This window comes from Aulonocara stuartgranti (assembly GCF_965226115.1).
Source record: "Aulonocara stuartgranti genome assembly, chromosome: 19".
NCBI lineage: Eukaryota > Metazoa > Chordata > Actinopteri > Cichliformes > Cichlidae > Aulonocara > Aulonocara stuartgranti.
Genome location: NC_138955.1, coordinates 19,346,940 through 19,365,376, shown reverse-complemented (window position 1 = coordinate 19,365,376; position 18,437 = coordinate 19,346,940). Strand labels below are relative to the sequence as shown.

The 18,437-nt window shown below is 43.4% G+C and overlaps 1 protein-coding gene across 2 annotated transcripts in view; it reads right to left on the bottom strand.

The window, feature by feature from the left end:
• Positions 1 to 18,437, bottom strand: part of runx3 (RUNX family transcription factor 3) — a 48,606-nt gene that overhangs the window by 19,661 nt on the left and 10,508 nt on the right. For both annotated transcript variants that reach the window (XM_082517344.1, XM_082517345.1), the window contains 3 exons: positions 9,100 to 9,341; positions 8,244 to 8,400; positions 6,694 to 6,798 (listed from right to left, as the gene is read on the bottom strand). In XM_082517344.1, the coding sequence (XP_082373470.1) occupies positions 6,694 to 6,798; positions 8,244 to 8,400; positions 9,100 to 9,341 (504 nt within the window). The remainder of the gene's footprint in view (positions 1 to 6,693; positions 6,799 to 8,243; positions 8,401 to 9,099; positions 9,342 to 18,437) is intronic.

Genomic DNA, 18,437 nt, shown 5'->3' with positions numbered 1-18,437 from the left:
TTTACGCTCGCGTCTGCGTGGTAGTCAGGTCGCTCTAAGTAGCGAGGTGCTGGGTGAAAGGTGGGGGCCTCGCAGAGCTGTGGGAAAGGAAGACAAGCTGCTGCTGTCACATACATCAATGCAACGCCAGCAGATGTGTCAAACGGCTTTGCGTTCACACCTCCGTGCATAGTAGCTCACACACAATTATGTGCAAAAATGAGTGCATTTGCCCCTAAACACACACGCAAACACACAGAGTTCCACTGAATGACAAGATTAAGATTCCAGGTGGGTCAGAGCAAATGTGTGAAATGTAAAATGTGTGAATTTTCCATCATGTAGGCACGCATAAATTTTTTTATTTATTTTTTTTACTTTCAGTTCTTTCTCTGTGTGTCTGTTTTGTTTTTTTTTCGTTTTGTTTTTTTTAATGCTCTTGGTGGACTGTTGCAGAAGTGTCAAGGTTACAAGACTGACCTCTCCTTTGCTCTGATGATTCCAGTCTGTGTTTACCTACAGAATTACAACTTTCTCCACTGCTGGAAGCAAAAGAAAAGTTCTTGCTGCACCTATTATTTGCTCACTGTTCCTAACCATTAAGGCCTGAAGAAATAAATATCCAAACCGCAGGGTGGTGGTACACAGCGTCTTTTCCAGTAACCAGCAGGTGCCTTCTTCCCACAAACCGCCCCCCCACCCACCCCTCGCACTCTTTGCCCCAACGCAGAAAACGGTTTATTGTCATAATCCAGCGGGGGAGAAAAATATTCCTCCACTCATGGGCCATTTATTTTTCTAAATGCAGATCGGAACTTTTATTGAATTACAGCTGAAAGGTCGTAATGGCTCCCTCCTGTATGGGTCAGTGTAAATAAGGAAGAGTGAGCACACACAGAGTGGGCATTTTACTTCAAGTCATAGGTAAGTAAACAGGAAAGACGCTTGGCTGCTGAGTTTGCAGGGGAGTGGGTAGGTGGAGAGAGCTGAGTGGAGATGTTGGCCCGACTTCTTATTTGATTATGAGAATGTGTCTTCTGCTTGCATCATAAGACTGAATTAAAAGTGCCGTCTGGGACCTCTGTAAATAATTTGGTAATTCCTGGGACGTCATGCTGTTCTATTCACCGTCAGTGAATATGGGGAGGAAATTTGTGTCTGAGCGGAAAAAGAAAGGGCATTTTACCCCAAAGCTTGTGTGTGTGTGTGTGTGTGTGTGTGTGTGTGTGTGTGTGTGTGTGTGTGTGTGCGCGCGTGCCTCCAACAGTCATCAGCAGGCCTGAAGGAGGAGGATTCACTGCACTGTTTCAAAATGTGGACAATGTTCTTCTTTTTCCTCATACAGCTGAAACTTGTGCATTGACACTGCAGCAACATGCCGAACAACAAACAGAGGCAGCAAAGGGAGAAGAGGAGAAAAAACGGTGCCCGTGATTGGCTAATGGCTGCAATTTCTTTGTTTATATCACAATTCGGCCGAGGTATTTAAACTAATTAGCTCTGCTTTCACAGGAAAGCCTAAGTGCAAAAGCTTAAGCAGGATTACCTACAACTGTGTGTGAATGCACGAGTGCGCGTCTCGTCCTCAAAGAGAATTGGCCTCAAAGCTTCTAGATGTGGTTAAGGTGGCAACAGTGGTCAGAGAGCTTCCATCTCAGTCCTTTATTTATCCTCCCACGACAAAATTTGATCATGTTACACTCACAACGAAAAAAGACATGAGAAAATAATTAGCAGCTGAGTGGCTGCTTCTAAAGCTTACGGATATGCATGATATGGCCCTCATCTGCTTCCCGTCACAAGTCTGAAAGCTCAAAATGCGGTGGATGGTTTGTCCCAGTACACGAGTTCCTCTCTGAAATCAGTTCAGAACTATTCAATATGTACCACTGCATTCCAGTGGATTTATCAGTTAGCCAATATTTGTTCTACGTCTAATCACTGAAGCCAAGTATGATGCATCTGGAGTGACCCCGGGGGGGAGAAAGACCACAGTCAACAGGCTCCAGTCAGTGCAGACGCCACTGAGTGTCATTTCTTTGAAAAGATATAAAATCTGCCCTTTATCAGTTCCCATCTGTCTCTGTGTGGTGTTGAGGCAGACTCTCGTCTCAACCAAATCATAAATTAGGTGGTCATGAGGTTGATCGTTGAGGCTCGCCACTATTTGTCTGTGTATGTGTGACTGTGTGCATGAGCAGGCTGCTATGTCTCCAGGTTATAACATCTCGTAGTCAGGAAAGCACCCGGCATCACGCATGCCGCTTCCCCCCCCTCCCGTGGCACTGATACACCTGTAGGCCTTTCTTTCAAAGACACCCATCTCCATTTTCAAACATCAAAGTTTTCTTTGAGAGAGCAATTCGCACCGAGGGGGATCCTTTCATGTGATCTGCGGAGCATGGGCGTGGCTGCACTTAAAGAGATGCACCTGGCAGGTGCATAAGCTGGGCACCCGCACACGCAAATGCATACGCAGCAGCATTCATGCTATCTCTTTGTTTACTTTGCAGAGCGACTGCAATATCACAGGAAAAATAACACAGCAAATGTCATTGTTTGTCTATTTGCATACTTTGTACAGTCTGTGTGCCAAATGCAAATAAAATCAACCCGCCAACTCTAACATGCACCCGACCCCCTCCCCTCCCTCCCTGACTACCTCCCTACGCCCACCATTCTCCTCATGGAGCTGTAGGAACACACCCAACCGAGTAAACACAGGCAACAAAACACGACAGTACTTGTGTGATTTTGGATGCGTGGGCCTGTGTTGGTGGGAAAGTGTGTCAGCTCTGGCTGTATGTATACAGGTACTGCACGTATGCTGTGTAATTCTGTTAGTGGTTACGATGTTTTCACGTGTATCATTCTCAAGTATCACAAGACAAATGAGCACTTTGACGTCGCTCAGGTGGAACGAGCTGCCGCATCTTCAGCATTCAGCAAACAACAGTCTGTGCAAATCTCATCACCTCATACGTGCACAAAAAATAATGAGCCAATCTATCTAACAGTTCATATTCATCGTTTCGCTTCTAGTGTTATTTATCCGTCTTGATTATATTACTCTGATTAAATGAGATGGAACTCGAAAATTCATTTGAAAAACTCAACAGCAACCACGACACGGTTACTCAAAAAAAAAAATCCACAAACCTCATTGGGAGCGGTTTCACATAGGAACTATTTTGTTTCTACCGAAGCGCACCCGCCAACCAAAGGAAACACGCAGCTAGATAATATTACAGCTCAGTTGAGTTACAGCATTAATGTTTACACGCTGTCACAAGCGTGACCCTCCTGTTGCAGGTAGAGAAGCATTTTCTTCTGCATACTGACATAGTTGGCAGGTGCAGTTCAGTTAAAGAGGAAATAGTTCCCACGTGAAACTGCTCACATCAAGGTTTTATGGATCATTTTGTTTGGTTTTAGTTTTTTAATATCTTGGTTATGATGTGCTACTAATAACGAAACATGGGGCACAGCACATATCTCCAAAAAATAGGGCGGGGGGGATCTCCACAGCAGGGCAAAGAGGCAGAGGCAGAGTTAAAACTAGATATTTAAGATTCAGCTGAAAATGTGTGGAAGCTATTTTCTAGTTAGTGACATTACAAACACACACTCATAGCTGAACTGATTTCTCACACACAGACAAGTCTCTAATCTGCTGTCAGATATTAAATTTATATAATTTTTTTGACACCATATACTTGTTATTTGTCAGCCTTAACGAAAGAGCTTTATTTTGTCTGAACTCTCTGCCTTGACCCACAGCAAGGTCTTTCGGGGAACTGATTCATTTCAGGTTGAGAGATACAGAAATACAAACGGGCCCTTCCCCCGGGGCTAAATAGGCAGCAGTTGATGTCATGTATAAGCGAGGTGGTGAGAAGGGCAACAAAAATATAGCTGAGGGATTAATCGGTGAGAATAACCCTGCTCGGGCGTATGAGCTGTTGTGTGGAGGCATCTGATAGCAGCGACAAACAGGGGAGGGACTCGACACTTCAGTCATCTGCTTTCCTTTTTTGCCTTTCTGTCTTTTTCTAGCTCAGCATGCCCTCTCTTGTTGCTGGATGTGATATTTTGTTAGAGCTCAGACGAAACTGGAGGGAGAGCTTTCATCAACAGTTGTGCTTCCAGTTTGGGCTCAGCAGAAGTTTGATATTAAAGTCTGACAGATAGATTGGGGGGTGGGGGTGGATTAGGATGACAAATGCCGGATGTTTGATGAGGAAATCAGCAGCAAGGGAGACAAAAATACTGTTCAGGAACAGAATTCTGTCTGTGTGCATTCATGACCGTGATGCTGTGTGTCTGGGCATGTGGATATACATTAGTGTACACAACTGTACTCATAGCGTAAGTGTTTCCCTTACTGCTCGAGCGCTTTCAAGCATAGCATTCTTTGTTACATTGCCGCAGGCGAGCCACCACTGCAGTCCTGTCCATCAGGTTCTCTCGACTAGATCCGTAAACATTAAAATCCCTCCTTCCCTTCGCTGCCAGCTCCTGCCATGGCTCGACAGGCAGCAATGCAAATGCAGGCCGTACACAAACAGCCTGCAAAGCCCCGCACGGCCGGGCCTAGCGGCCTGCCAGCCTGCAGACAGGTGAGCCCGGCACTGACCAAGATGTACAGGCATCGTTGTGTGTAATCGTTGACTAACAACAACCAAAAGAAAAGCAGTTTTTGCATGTAAAACTGTCTCTGAGATGACATTCATAATTTTTAAAAAATGCAGTTTTGTGTGTTGGCAGAAGCGCCTCGCAACATTTGGCTCGACACGTTGCACAGTTGCAATGTGCTGCCTTGTGGTTAGAAAATGATCTGATTAATTTTATGGTCCTAATAATGTCTGAATGTTGGTGTGTGTTCCTGTTCTGTCTGATATAGTCTCAGAATGTGCTTCTTGTTTAAATAAGAGAGGCCCTTAATCTCATCTTGTGAGGTTTCTATTTTGAGTTTTTTTTTCTTTCTTTTTTTACGAACTAAGCTCATCTCGGCCTCAGATCAGACGCACCACATTGAAACCAGCATAATGAACAATATAAATGTGCTGCGTTTCAAAATGCTCCCTCTATCCTGGTCTCCTCACAGAGTGCATTTTAACCTTTGCACAAAAGGCCACCAGTCTGTGTTTGAAATTGAGGGGGCTTTAGTTCGAGTTCATGAATATTGAAATCATATTCAGACGTTTCTTTTCTGTCATTCTGTGAATTTCCTCTCAGCACAGTGTAACAGAGTTTAATGGAGCTCTAAATTCCTCCTGCCCTAAATTAAACAGTGTTACTTTATAGCACCCAGCGCCAGTGTAAAAGTAGCACGGCCTCTCTGACGCCTCAGCTGAAGCCGTAACTTGTTGACAGACAGACAGGAGACAGCATTAACGTACACAGTTATTTCACACCGACACACTTGCAGATGAACCAGAGAATGCACTTGATGCACTCGCACACACATTCAGCTTCTTTTTTTTCTATTTGAACAGAATACAATCAAATTGAAACCATGCCCGCACACACACACAGCGTTTATTATTATCTACTCGCTGTTCTCTTTTATACCTCTGCAAATAGACGGCACTTAGTTTGGCAGGGTGAGGAGTGGGGGTGGGGGGCTTGATGCTTCTCACTCCATGCCCCCTGAGCTCCCTTTGCTAACCGTGTCCTTTCATGTGGCTCTCGCTGCCACTCTCTCTGTCCCCTGTGTGCTCCATGTTCACCGGTTCTAAAGAACCCACTTCCGCATAAGCCGCAGTTATCCACCTCTAAGCAACCCTGATAAGTAAGATTCCTCCATAGAAACTATCAGAAAATCCTATTTCTCATATCTATCTCACCTTGAGCTCATTAAAAAATAAAAATGCACGCATACAGCTCTAACCGTCAGTGACTGAGTCATCTGAGTACCTCTGCTTTCACCATCCCTCGCACTAGAAGCATCAAACCACAAGAGCATGTAGCTGTGGCTGAAGGATGGCGCTAACAGCTTTAGCATGCCGTGCCTTCCTGCCAGGGCTAACGGTGGCTGGAGTCTGCCCTGTGTTAAATCAACGAGCCACTTATGTGGTTGTGCAGGCAGGTACAGTACGACCCCTCTGACCAGCGCTGAAGAAAGTAGGAGTGAGGAGGAGGAGGAGGAGGGTTCCACTGAGCTGAGCCACCTGCGGCTTGGAGACTCACTCAGCTCCTCTTAGTGGTCTTGGGTTTTGCCTTAATATGCTTTACAGTTTCCTCTGACAGGGCCCTTCCCTGTGCCCCTGCTGCACACACACACAGACACACAAGCCTACCCTACTATTTAAGTGAGGACAATATATTGCCCTACATTCATTCTCTAGAGGCTTACCATAACCCAAGCTTAACCCAAACTTCACTCTAATCTTAACCCCAAAACCCAAGCCTTAACCCCAAAAGAAATCTAGGGGAAACTGGATTTTCTAGCACATCTTGATCGTGTGAACTGATTCTCTAGCTCTCCCTTCACCAAGGCACTGCACACCCACGAATGCACTTGCACTTGCTTTCAGGCCTGCTCAGTGTAAGACTCTCATCTACATTCAAGAAGCCAGTGGGTTTACTGACACCCACACTTAGAGAATCGGGAGTCGACGCTGACAGTGCTGTGCAGCATCGCACCTCAATGCATTTTAGCAATAATGCTAGTGTGAGTGGGTCTCTTTGTGCGTGTGCGTGTGCACTTACTGCGTGGTTCGCGGGGTCCGTCCACGGTCACTTTGATGGCGCGGTGGTACGTGGCCACCTGAGGCGGTCCAGTGAACACGGTGATGGTCAGAGTGAAGCTCTTTCCTGCAGCACAGCAACCAAATCGCGTTCATGAGTGTTATTTATTCTTCTTTGTAAACGACCGTTTAGAATGATCTGCAAAACTTATTTTCTCTCTTCTCACAACAATACTTCGCTTGTTCAACCTCAAATCATCACCGGCTTTCGTCCCGCTGCTGCAGCCTTTGAATTCAAATTAAATAATAAGAAGAAGAAAGAGAAGAAGCCAAGGACCGGCTCTCTTTTGACGGTCTGGCTGCGGGTATGATTTGGATTATTGAGGGAATGTCTTCCAGATTGTGCCAAAGAGCTTACAGCAAGAGTTTATTGTTCAACAAGGCAGGCTCTCGCTCCCATTCTGCATCAAAGTGCAGAGAGAGGAAGGCTGGACCACGCAGGGAGTCCGGCGCTCGTCCCAGGCTCTGAGAATAGCGTCCCTTGTTAAATGGAGACTGAGTGGGAAGACAGACATAAAATCCTCATGTGGGTGGGCTAATTGGCTGCAGAAATAAAAGGTACGAACTACTTAAAAAAAATCATGGAAAAGACAATCAGATAAAAAATAGAAATATAAAATCCAGAAATGGCCTCACGGAGAGAAGCGAAATGACTCCGATGAGGCTTTTAAAATCGTTCTCTTTTATTATTTAAGTTGACCATATTTACTTGAACTTTGCGCTGTTTTGATTTTCTCAATATAGCATAAAATGGTACACGGTAGGCCTATGGTTTGACCACAACATCCTGGAAACGAGCCTGTTGACGTGGGAATTTTTATACAGCAATAACCGTGATAAATAGTGCGCAATAGTCCATAAGATGCACGCATCCTAAACGGTGGCGGGGATTATTTGACAAATTGCCCCGGGACATAAATTGCACGGTGGTTTCTCATCCATCCCTCCGACTTGCACCACGTCGATGATTATTTGTATTCCCTCGGATTAAGAAAATTATACAGCCACATTGCAGCTGCATACCGTGACGCAGGCCAGATGTTTCTGATGACACCCGTGGACGTCAGTTGGCAAGGTGTGGGCACTCGTCGTACCCAAACATAAACGCTTCCACATTTGCAGAATTATCTCAGCAACAGAAATCATCCCCAAAACTGACAGAAAAGTATTTATGCGCGAGCTGTATTTTAATACGCGCAGCGGTGCAGCCTGTGCAAAATATTTAGTTTCATATCATCCGCGTTCTCTCAAAAATAATATGTTGTCACTCGTTTTTTGTTTGTTTTTTTCTGTGCCCAGAAATATGATCTATTATTATGTGTTTTCAAATGCATTACACGCAGACATTCCCTCATCGTTTGTGTGCAGGCCTGTGTGTGTGTGTGTGTGTGTGTGTGTGTGTGTGTGTGTGTGTGTGTGTGTGTGTGAGAGAGAGAGAGAGAGAGAGAGAGAGAGAGAGAGCGAGAGAGAGAAAGAGAGAGAGAGAGAGAGAGTTTCAGAGGTTACGCTCACCTCGTCCGCTCCTGCCCACGAAGCGCAGGTCGTTGAAGCGAGCCACCTGGTTCTTCATTACAGCCGAGGCGTTCCTCAGCTCGGCCGAGTAGTTCTCGTCGTTTCCGGCCATCACGGTGACCAGAGTCCCGTCGGGGACGTCACCAAGAGCCACAACCTGAGCGCAGGAGAGGGAAAAAAGATGTTGGTCACTCGGGTCATCAAAGCAAATGTGCTCAATGCGCGCGTAAAACCGCATCCGACTGTTTCGTAATATTAAGTTAGAAATCGTACATTGTACAATTTGAACACAATGTCAACAATAAACTGCTGATTGAATTATGCAGCTTGGAGATTTTTTTAAAGTAGACAATGTCATCACGTTAACAAAGAAACCATATAAATTTCACTACACGTTCTGTGACTGTGATGTCCTCATCCGAGCGGATCCGAACACATGACAAAGACAGTTAACTGATAAAAACACAAGAATTGACTCAGGAAGCGTCAACATTGCGTAATCCAGAAACACATAAAGGTACAAAATATTAATTCAGCTGCTCTTGCTACTTGCACTTAAATTTCTTATCCCTTATTGTGCAATTTAAAGCCTAAAAAAGCAAATGTTATTTTTACGATTTGATATTTAAAATTTCACTCAAAGCAAAAACTGAAAGTCACCCAAAAATCCCATCAGATAATTCTAAATAAAAGAAAATGGATTACTTCCTCAAGTCCCATTTGCTTGGTTTTAATTTATTTATTTTTTGTTCTTCTTTTTTTTCTTTACTCGTACATTTAAGGAAGTTAGAGGCCTGCAGTGGGAATTATTAAATGAAAAACATAACACATGATAATAAGGAGCGATGTGTCTTGCCTTGAAAGCCACGGGGAGCGTCTTGTTGCACCTCCAGTGAGACGGCAGCACAGAGCAGAGGAAGTTCGGGCTGTCGGTCCGGACCAGCTCGCCCGCGTGGTCCGCAAGGACGTCCACCACGTTCCTGGTGTCCGGTCTTGACCTGATGGGCCCTGCGGTGGCCATGGCCCCGTTGCTGTCTCCAATCTTGCTGCAGGGGAAGGATGTGGAGGGCGGCGTGAACCGTCTGGTGGTCGGCGGCTCTACGGGAATATGCATCACAACAGCTTGGGTCAGTGCCACCTGACTGGGTCGGATCAGAGGAGCAAAACTCTTTGGAGGGAAAAGTTTTTGTCTGTCTCTCCAGACGATGCTGGTGTCAAGAGTCCACTGTGTTGGCGCAAAGGTTGGAGGCGAGAGCGCAGAGTGGAAAGAGCCTCGCTACCTGAACAGAAACTACAAACTGGTGACTGTGTGGCTAGATCATCTGCACATAATGTGTCGGCTCGAGCAGCACCAGAGCCGACAAGGTTTGCTCTAATTTCAGCAAAGACGTGCAAATAAAAGCTCTGCGGCAGCGCTCAGCTTGTCTTATATCGGTGCTCGCGTCTGCCGCACACCGTGGATTTCTTTCTGCCGCGTGAGAACTGAATATAAGCACCACAAACTGCCCGAGATCTCACTCAAACTCGCAAATAAGTGAATGAATCTCCCAAATATTTTTCTGCAGATCGGTAAGAGTCTGTTGGCACAGGTAATCCAGGCGCGATATATTAAAAAGAAATTAATCCGCCTAACTAAAACCAAAAAAATGTCTCGACTAAACAGCGATTTTCTTTTTAAGCAGACGCCTCCCGCTGATTTCACCAGAAACTTTTTTCACCGCTGGTTTAAAAACAAAACAAAACAAAAAAGTCTAATTAAATTTCTCAAACTCGAATATCTACAGTCAAACTGCAGTTAAAGCACAGCGATGTCCTGTTTCTTGCGTAAAAGTTCTCGCAACCGTATCCCAGTTTAGGTGTTCCCACAAAAAAAAAAAAAAACCCAAAACCAACACAACTCTGGAATAATGGGAACGATCCTGTCGCTCCAGTTGGATTTCCTTTAAAAGTTATCCTTTAGGGCGCAAGAAGAAGCCGTGAGGATGAACAGGGTGCAGAGTGCCGCGATATTATTTTACCCTAGTCATTTTAGTGTTTAGTGGTTGGGAGTGTGGAGATGATTTCGACCAATGAATCTACTGGGCTGGGCTTTCATCAGACCAATCAAACTCGCCGGTGCTCCCTCTGCAGCTATGCACTGTTGTCACACACACGATCTAAATTATTGATACATATCTCTGCTTTTCTCTGTGTTTTTATGCGCTACACACGCTTTTTACATGAAACAGAAAGCAGGAGACAGCGTGCGTTAAGAGGAAATGTTTTATTTTTATTTTATTTTTTCAGAATAAGAGACGCCAGATATAACTTACGAAAACAAAACCAGCATGCAAGCAAATACTTTTGCTTAAATTATTATTTTTATTATGACTATTAATGAAATAAGCAGATGCTTTAAATGGTGAATTTGATGGACTATAGCGCTTAAGAATAAATCTTGCGTTTGGCTTCTGTGGAGATTTACTGTAAATCCCGAGTGTCACAGGGCACCACCTTAATCGTTAAAATATTATATAAGATCAAAGGTGTGCACCTTTATCTCCACGCTGGTTTATCACACAGCCTCCTCTGAACTCAGCTGTTTGGAAGTGATCTAAAGAAGGCCCGAGACTGCACAGGTCTGCGGTTTCAATCTCATTTATTCATTTTAGACGCTATTATATCTCGAGGCTTCGCACCATCTCTAAATTTTCATAAAGTGAAATTATGGGTTTAAGATAGATCCATATCATTTTAATTGACTGAGCGGAATTCAATAAAAAAAATTAAAGCAAACAAGCAAATGTGTTTTTTCCACATCAAAGAACATAACAGAGTCAATGCGTGTGTGCCAGAGGCTGAATTCATTAGAAATGTTGAGGGTTACATCAAATGACGGCACACCCTGCTAAAGCCTTCCGCCGTGCTACTTTTTGACACTAGTTGGCGCATTTGCCTTTTCAATCGCTGACAGCCCCGGCGGTCTGAGAAGCAGACATTTCACATCTGCAGAGGAAACTTTTATCTGCTCCCTGAGATGAGTCGGAAATCTGAATTAATTTCGACTTTAGGCCAAACGCTTAAACATATTTTTGATTTTTGGGGGGAATTTCTGTTTAGCTGGTGGGAGATTTGCTCCCCGGGCATTTTCATATTCACATCCACGTGTGAGATATTTGCCCGGATCACAATAAAATGTGTTATTGTCGGGAAATAAAAATTCTTATTAGAGCACGCACATTTATTCGTTTAAAAACTTCTCATTGAAGCCAACTGAATGAATAAAATGCGATATTTGCGCGTCTACATACATCATTTATAGATTCAATTCTCTGAGAGTTTTTTTGTGTGTGTGTGTCTGCTGTAATTCATTTTAAATGCACAGACAGGCTTTTAAACATCGCTTAAAAATACCGTGTGCACATTTTACTGAGTTTGGCGAGGAGTGATCGATTAGGAGAGAAAGCATTACGCTCTAGAAATTTGGTAGTTTTGATTTAAAAATGCCACAAAACGTAAAATAATAATTAATGAATTAAATTCAGCGAATATATGTTTTAGTAAAATTTTCATAGTGTGTGTGCAGTTTTTTAACGCTGTTTGTTTGCAATATAATTAATTGAGAGCAGCTAAGTAGCTCGTCGGAGTGGTTTCCCTTAACCTTTCCTGCCGCAGTGATCAGAGCTGCAGTCACACAGCAGGATGCAGAGCTTAGACAGAAACATTATAAACATCATTCTAAAATTTTAAGATGTTAAAATCGTCTGAAAACTCAATTTTATTTCCTAATAGCTATCAGCAAACATCAGTTGATCATTGTTGGCGCATCTGTGCAACATTCATTAATATTTACAATGGTAACGTTGCACAACCGTGTGCGCAGAGTGCCAGCCAAGTGTTGCTAAACTTTAGTTCTCTAAATAAATTCTGTGAAATTCTACCTGCGTGCCCTTCTCTCTCTTTCCTTCTGGGCTGAATGCTGTGAGAAATATTAATGTGCAGGCTTGTTTTAACACTCTCACACTCCTTGTCTGTGGTTGCTTGTTTTTTGTAATGTAGGACAGCGGTTCAGAGGGTTTGAGCAAAGCTTTGAAAAAAATTACGCACTGAAAGCACATGAGAAAAAAAAAAGAAATATTTTATGGTAGCAAAGCCACCATCACACTTATCCCTGGTTCACAGAAGACAGCAGCATAAATAATTGCTTTATGTGTTGACACTGTTGGTATTTATTTTTTTTACCTGATGTGAGAAATCTCCAAATCACAGAAGCTTAGAGCTGTACAACCTGACCTCCCTGAATTAAAACAATAAATAAATCGGATCAGATTAGCTGTCACACTGCCTCTATTTTAAAAAAGCACAGCTGGACTGGGACAGTGACAATGCTGGTGGTATTTTAGTCATCCTCCTGCCCTAGTTCATTATTAATATGTGACCACACGCCCCAGCTATACCCCACTCAGCCTTAATGTGTGCTCCGGGCGCCTGTCACATTTAGACCTCCACATTTCAACATGCAGTTTCTACAGTTTCAGCCGCACAGGCATCGAGGACGGAGCCCGCCGTGCCCCTGAACGATTTTTAATGATCCGAGTGGGCTGAGCCTGAAATCAAGACAGAACTCCTGGAGGACATGTGAAACCCAGGACCCACCTCAAAAAGGCCTCAGCGTATAAGATTCTTGAGCATTCAGGGATGAAAAGAAAACAGATCCTTCAGATATAAATCAAGAAATCACATCATTGTTTACTGACGGTTGCTCTGTGAAAACCTGTGGTTGAGAAGTTGCCTTCATCTGTTTTCCTGGCCTGAATCAGAACAAAAGAAGGGGTCTCCTCAGCATCAGAAAGCATCACACAGTCTGTCTGAAGCACCGCAGTAAAACAAATCTGAAATGGGGCATTTTAGACACTCTGGACAAGTCGAATTAAAAAAAAAAAAAAGGAGTTCAAAGGTTTTGTGGAATCTTTACAAAGTCTTCTGTGAATTTAAAGCCAAAGGAAACCCTGCTTGCTTTGGGTTCTGTGTGCAATGAGTCAGATTGTAAAGACTAATATGAGTATGATCCCTATTAGTGGAGAAACAGCAAAGCCTTTGGGGTCTGTAAAGGTATACCTGGCTCTAAATGCCAACCACACTGCTTTCAGTGCCACTTAAAAGCCACTTTGAAGATGGGGACAGTCTCAGATATGTCGAGATCTCTTTAAAGTTTTTCTTTTTTTTCCCCCCTCGAATATGATCTATTAGCCTGTGTAAACTCCCAGGCTATTTTCAGACATGCACACATAAGCCTTTGGATGGGTAGCTATTCATTTGGAAAAGGGGGCTATGGGGGCAATTAGAAATAGTTTGAGGTTCAGCGATGACATAAGACAAAGATTTCTATCTTTAGAGGAGCTGCGGCGGTCACACATTTCTGTACATTCACAAATTACAGGGCAAGCTTTGGCCCTCAACCCACCGAATGCATTCCTTCCGAAAAGTGTCTGCTCGAATTTCAGCCGGGGGTTTCTGCTCAGTGGAAATCTGAGTGTTCTGAATGGACGACTTCTATGAAATGGAGTTTTATTCCTCTTGGATTAAATTAGCTCTACTTTGGGGCTTGGGGTATTTTTTTGTATGAATGATGAATTCTGTGGTGACTGTGGAACGCCAAGCTTGTTTACCCTTCCCTCCCTTTTTCCCCCTTTTTGCTTTTTTTCAAAATGCAGCTCGCTATGAAATGGACTTTTTCTGCTTGATATGACAAGAGTGTCTGTGATTAGACTTCTAAGCATGATGTAAGTCACCAAAGCCATTTGTGCTAGTCCCCTCAAAGCCAAATCATATTCTAGCGTCAGAGTGTTTATATACACAAGTATATGGAGAAACTTTTAAACAACAGTGAGTGGGTACAGACTGTTTGGGTTTGGGGCTCTTGCTGCTCTGATGCCTGATTCTTTCTCAAATCTTGATTACAGAATGTGTCAGCACATCACAATTGGCGGTCATTTTTGTCCATTTTGATGTTCGGGCAAGAAAATGGGAAACACATTGAACAATTTTGATCATGTAAATTTGCATGTTACTTTTTCTCCAGCAAGGTCGCCTGTGTTAGTTTTAATGATGGCTGGAATGCATCTGTGTACGTAAACTTTGTTTGAGCTCCTAATGACCCCAAAAGTCTTTATTTTCATTTTCATTTCTATAGTTTTCTTCAGCGTTCACCCCCCACCGCCTGCCGCCTTGTACTCGGGCCCCAGTTTCAGATCCTTGAAGGCATTTAGAGTATATTTGATTCCAGAGATGATGAAGAGGATGGTGACACTTCCAAACCCAGCAGCTAATTACTATGTAAGCATGATGAGCTGTGATCAGGCAGTCACCGGAGGAGACAATGAGCACATTCATCTCATGCATCTTTAATACGCTGCATACATTTAAAAAAAGGTGCAGAGTGGAGCCAAGGGCTTATTAAAGCCTCCTGAATCAATTTAGCAACGTAATGGCTGTTGGGGGAACGACTGCAGCTACGTTTTTATTTCTGTCTGCTGAATGTAAATGGCCTTCTTAAAGACTGCATTCATCTTCAGACCCACCAAACGGTGCTTCATCACTTCATCCCATATTGACTGCATTATGAGTTTGGTAGCGTCGATTTTGACCAGCCCGGTGCTGCAACGCTGGAAAGACGCAACAGTGCGTTTGTTCGACGAATGCAGGAAATCTTCTGAGTGATTATGGCAGAAAAACTAAAATCACACTTTAATGGCAACCAAACAACTGACATGATGACTCTGTAATGCTAATATTTTATAAATCTAAACAGTTTGCGTTGATTACAGGGACTGAAATTATCATAATATAATGGAAATATTTGGCACAGCATGTAGTTGTCAAATTAAGATTTTATGTTCAAAATACTTAAGTCTAACAAATACACCCAATTAAACTCCAACCAAATCATTATTTAGGTTATTAAATAATTTCTTGTTATGCCAAACTTCTGAAATGGCTTCACTCTAAACCTGTAATTAAATATTTGAATTCTATATGTAATTATTTAAAGCAACACAACTCAAACTAGTGCAGAAACCAACGTGTACCCATTTATAATACAGCCATTATAATACTCACTGGGGCAAAATTAGGAGCAAAAATAACACAACTGCACTGCAAGTGTTCGTACTTTGCACACAATGCAGAATCATTTCGATTCGATAATCTGACAGGTGCTTGCACACCGTTTGCGATCAGCAGCCTGCCACGCCCATATAAGGTAACATCTTTGCTGCACCGTGTCATAGAGAAAGCAAGCTGTTCTAATTGAGAAGCCACTGAAGTAAGACAGAAATTGAAACCAATTGAAAGGTACACTTTCTATAATGTTTCAACATAAGCGATTTTAGTAAAAACCGACAATGACAAGCAGACTCTGGGAACGGGAAATAAAATGATAAAAATGGGTGTGGAATTAATTGTGAAAAATAAAATCGACCACAAGACAAAGGAGGAAGTAGCCGCCTAACCTGTGAGCCCAAGACAAGAGACACTTATGTCCACAAAATAAATGTTCAAGTGATGAAACCCAGCAAGGATGAAAGGCCACCGATTTCAGTGCATAACTAACTGCATTAAATATTGTTTTCTGTCAAGTACATTCTAATATTTAATAAGACGAGTGTTTAGATTTTCCCTAACAGCCAACAGAATGAACACATTTTGATGAATGAAACAGTCGCTGTTAACTTTGAAGTAACTGTGTGGGGTCACAGACGTCTTTGTGCCTCGGTGATGTTTTTAAATGCTTCTGAGCATAAATGTGTTAATGCTCCTCTACATATGGTATAAAGAGTGCAATGGAGATTATAAAGTTATATGGGGACTCGACTAATATAAGTATGTCTTTTAACATTCGAGGCTTTGATTTTATTATTGATGCTTTGCTGCTAAACTTGTGGCTAACAGCCTGAGAGCCGGAAGATTTACTGCTGCGAAGCCTGAATGCTCAACGTGACAACGACACCGGATCAACTGGCAGAGACCATCCTCGTTAAGTTATTTTTCCATAAAAAGTGATTAGGAACAACAATTAATGGAATCAGAAGATGATAAAGACAACAAGAGCCAATAAGAAGTAAAATAAGTGAGTTCTGTTGCTAAGCAGCTTGGTGAGTTGAGGGTTAAAAGATGATTCGTGCCTATGTAGTTTTTGCAAAACGGCAATTGTTTCTACTCCAAATAAAAATGTAAATTTACCATGAACAACGCGCGCATCTATTCTATTAAATGCTGCTTCAGCTTACGTCCTTAATGCCCACTAGCTTACGGAAACTAATGGTTGCGTAAAAAATGCCACTTTATTGTCAGTTTCTCACTTTGGTATTTGTTAATAATACTCCAGTTTTTTCATTTGAGTAGAATTTGACTTGTCATGGAGCATTTTTGGATTGTTGTGGCTGTTTTAAAGAATCTGCTGCAAGTCAGTTTAGGTCCCCCTCCTCCCCACCCATCCTTTCAATGCCAGTTCACCCCACCCCCGAGCCAGGCGGGGGGGAACTCGCCGTAAACCTCGGTGTCACGGTCGCTCCGCCCTCACATCATCCGTCGGGTACACTCACCCAACGATGACAGTCAGAGGCCTGTGATGTGGTTGGCAGGCCTGTTTATTCTTTGGAAACCCACTAAAAGTAGCATTGGATGGTAAGCTCACCAAAAGGCCCCAGTGCTATTATAGGAGCACTTTTGGGTTGAGTTTTGATCTGGTGGGTTTGTAAATAGGGCCCTGCCTTGCTGCGGGGCACCACTTTTGGGCTATATTGTTTAGTATGACCTGAAGAAGCTTTTTGATATTCAGGGTGATTTGTAACGTGGAACAAAATGCAAAGCCTTAAACTGGAGGCATATAGGCTTGTATACTCTACAAGAGCACCAGTATACGTTTCTCATAATGTTGATGATGATGGACAAAAGGCCTTGAAAATGTGCCCTGCTCTACTTTTACTGAAGGACAGATTGCATTTTTTTCTTTCTTTATTTACCCGAGTAAGTCAGTATAACTTTTAAATCTAAATGAGACCCATAAATACGTCAACTCCCCTATTTTTTTCAGTTGTGGTTTTTAGTGTGAGCTATAATCATTTCTCATCTTTCTTTGTCTCCGTGTCTCTGTCTATTTGTGTGTAACGACACACACACACAAACACATATGCACACAAATGCACAGTGTTTCTCCTTTTCTGGCGAGAGCTTCTGATGCAAGGACGGCAATCTGTAATCTGTAGTAATTGCATGTTGCAGAAAAACATTTTTCCGCTGTGGTAATCGCTGCAATATGTGCAGTTGTGTTGCCAAAGTGACAGCACCCCCACCCCCTACAGTTTCTCTCTCTCACACACACATGCAGACACACACACGGACTGTCCTCAATCACTTTGACTTTGCCAAATGTGGCCGAAATTTTGGAGAGTGCTCCTCTCCTCACGGGCAGACAGGAAAAGAGACGAGCAAATGTAGTAGTGTGAGTGGTAAACACACACACGCACACACTTGTGTACACACCTGTGCCGCTGTCATGCTGCTGCATTCACCTTCTGCAAAAGATTTACTGTTCCTGACAGTGACAGTTTAACTGCCATGCAGCCCCGGTGCCAGAGCTGTGCCAGAGCCCAGCTGCCGCACACAGATCGGCAGACAAATCTTTCACAGGAGCCACATCAATTCACTTGCCTGTCTCCGTTTTACCAGGTATCGCACAGTGCGAGCAGGTGACATTAACACGAGTCCGACTCTAATCCCCTGATCTTGTTTGTAAAGTTGTCTCGGAGAGCCGAGTTCCTCCTGATTACTGGAAGTTGCAGCCGCATTAAATTCAGGCGGTGCAGTGACGGTCTGTGGCTGAACCAATGATGCGCGTTGATGCTAACCATCGTCTACCATTTTCAACACGCTGACACCAACATCTACTCGACTCTGTTGGACTGTGGCTCGGGTTTATGAGGTCATCACCACCGTGAGACCGAGGGCAAACTATGGTGTGTGTGCAGAAGAAAAAACCCAACACAGCTTAGTTGCTTCACTTCATACTGCCTCAGCAGAGAATCTCTCTCGCTCTCCGGCTGTCTGTCATTTCAGCCCAGCAAAGCAGCGACACACGTTTATGATATCATTACTCACCGCGTCATCGCCCCCTTTTGCCCAACAGAGCCCCCAAAGTATGTCAGCCCCGGCTGT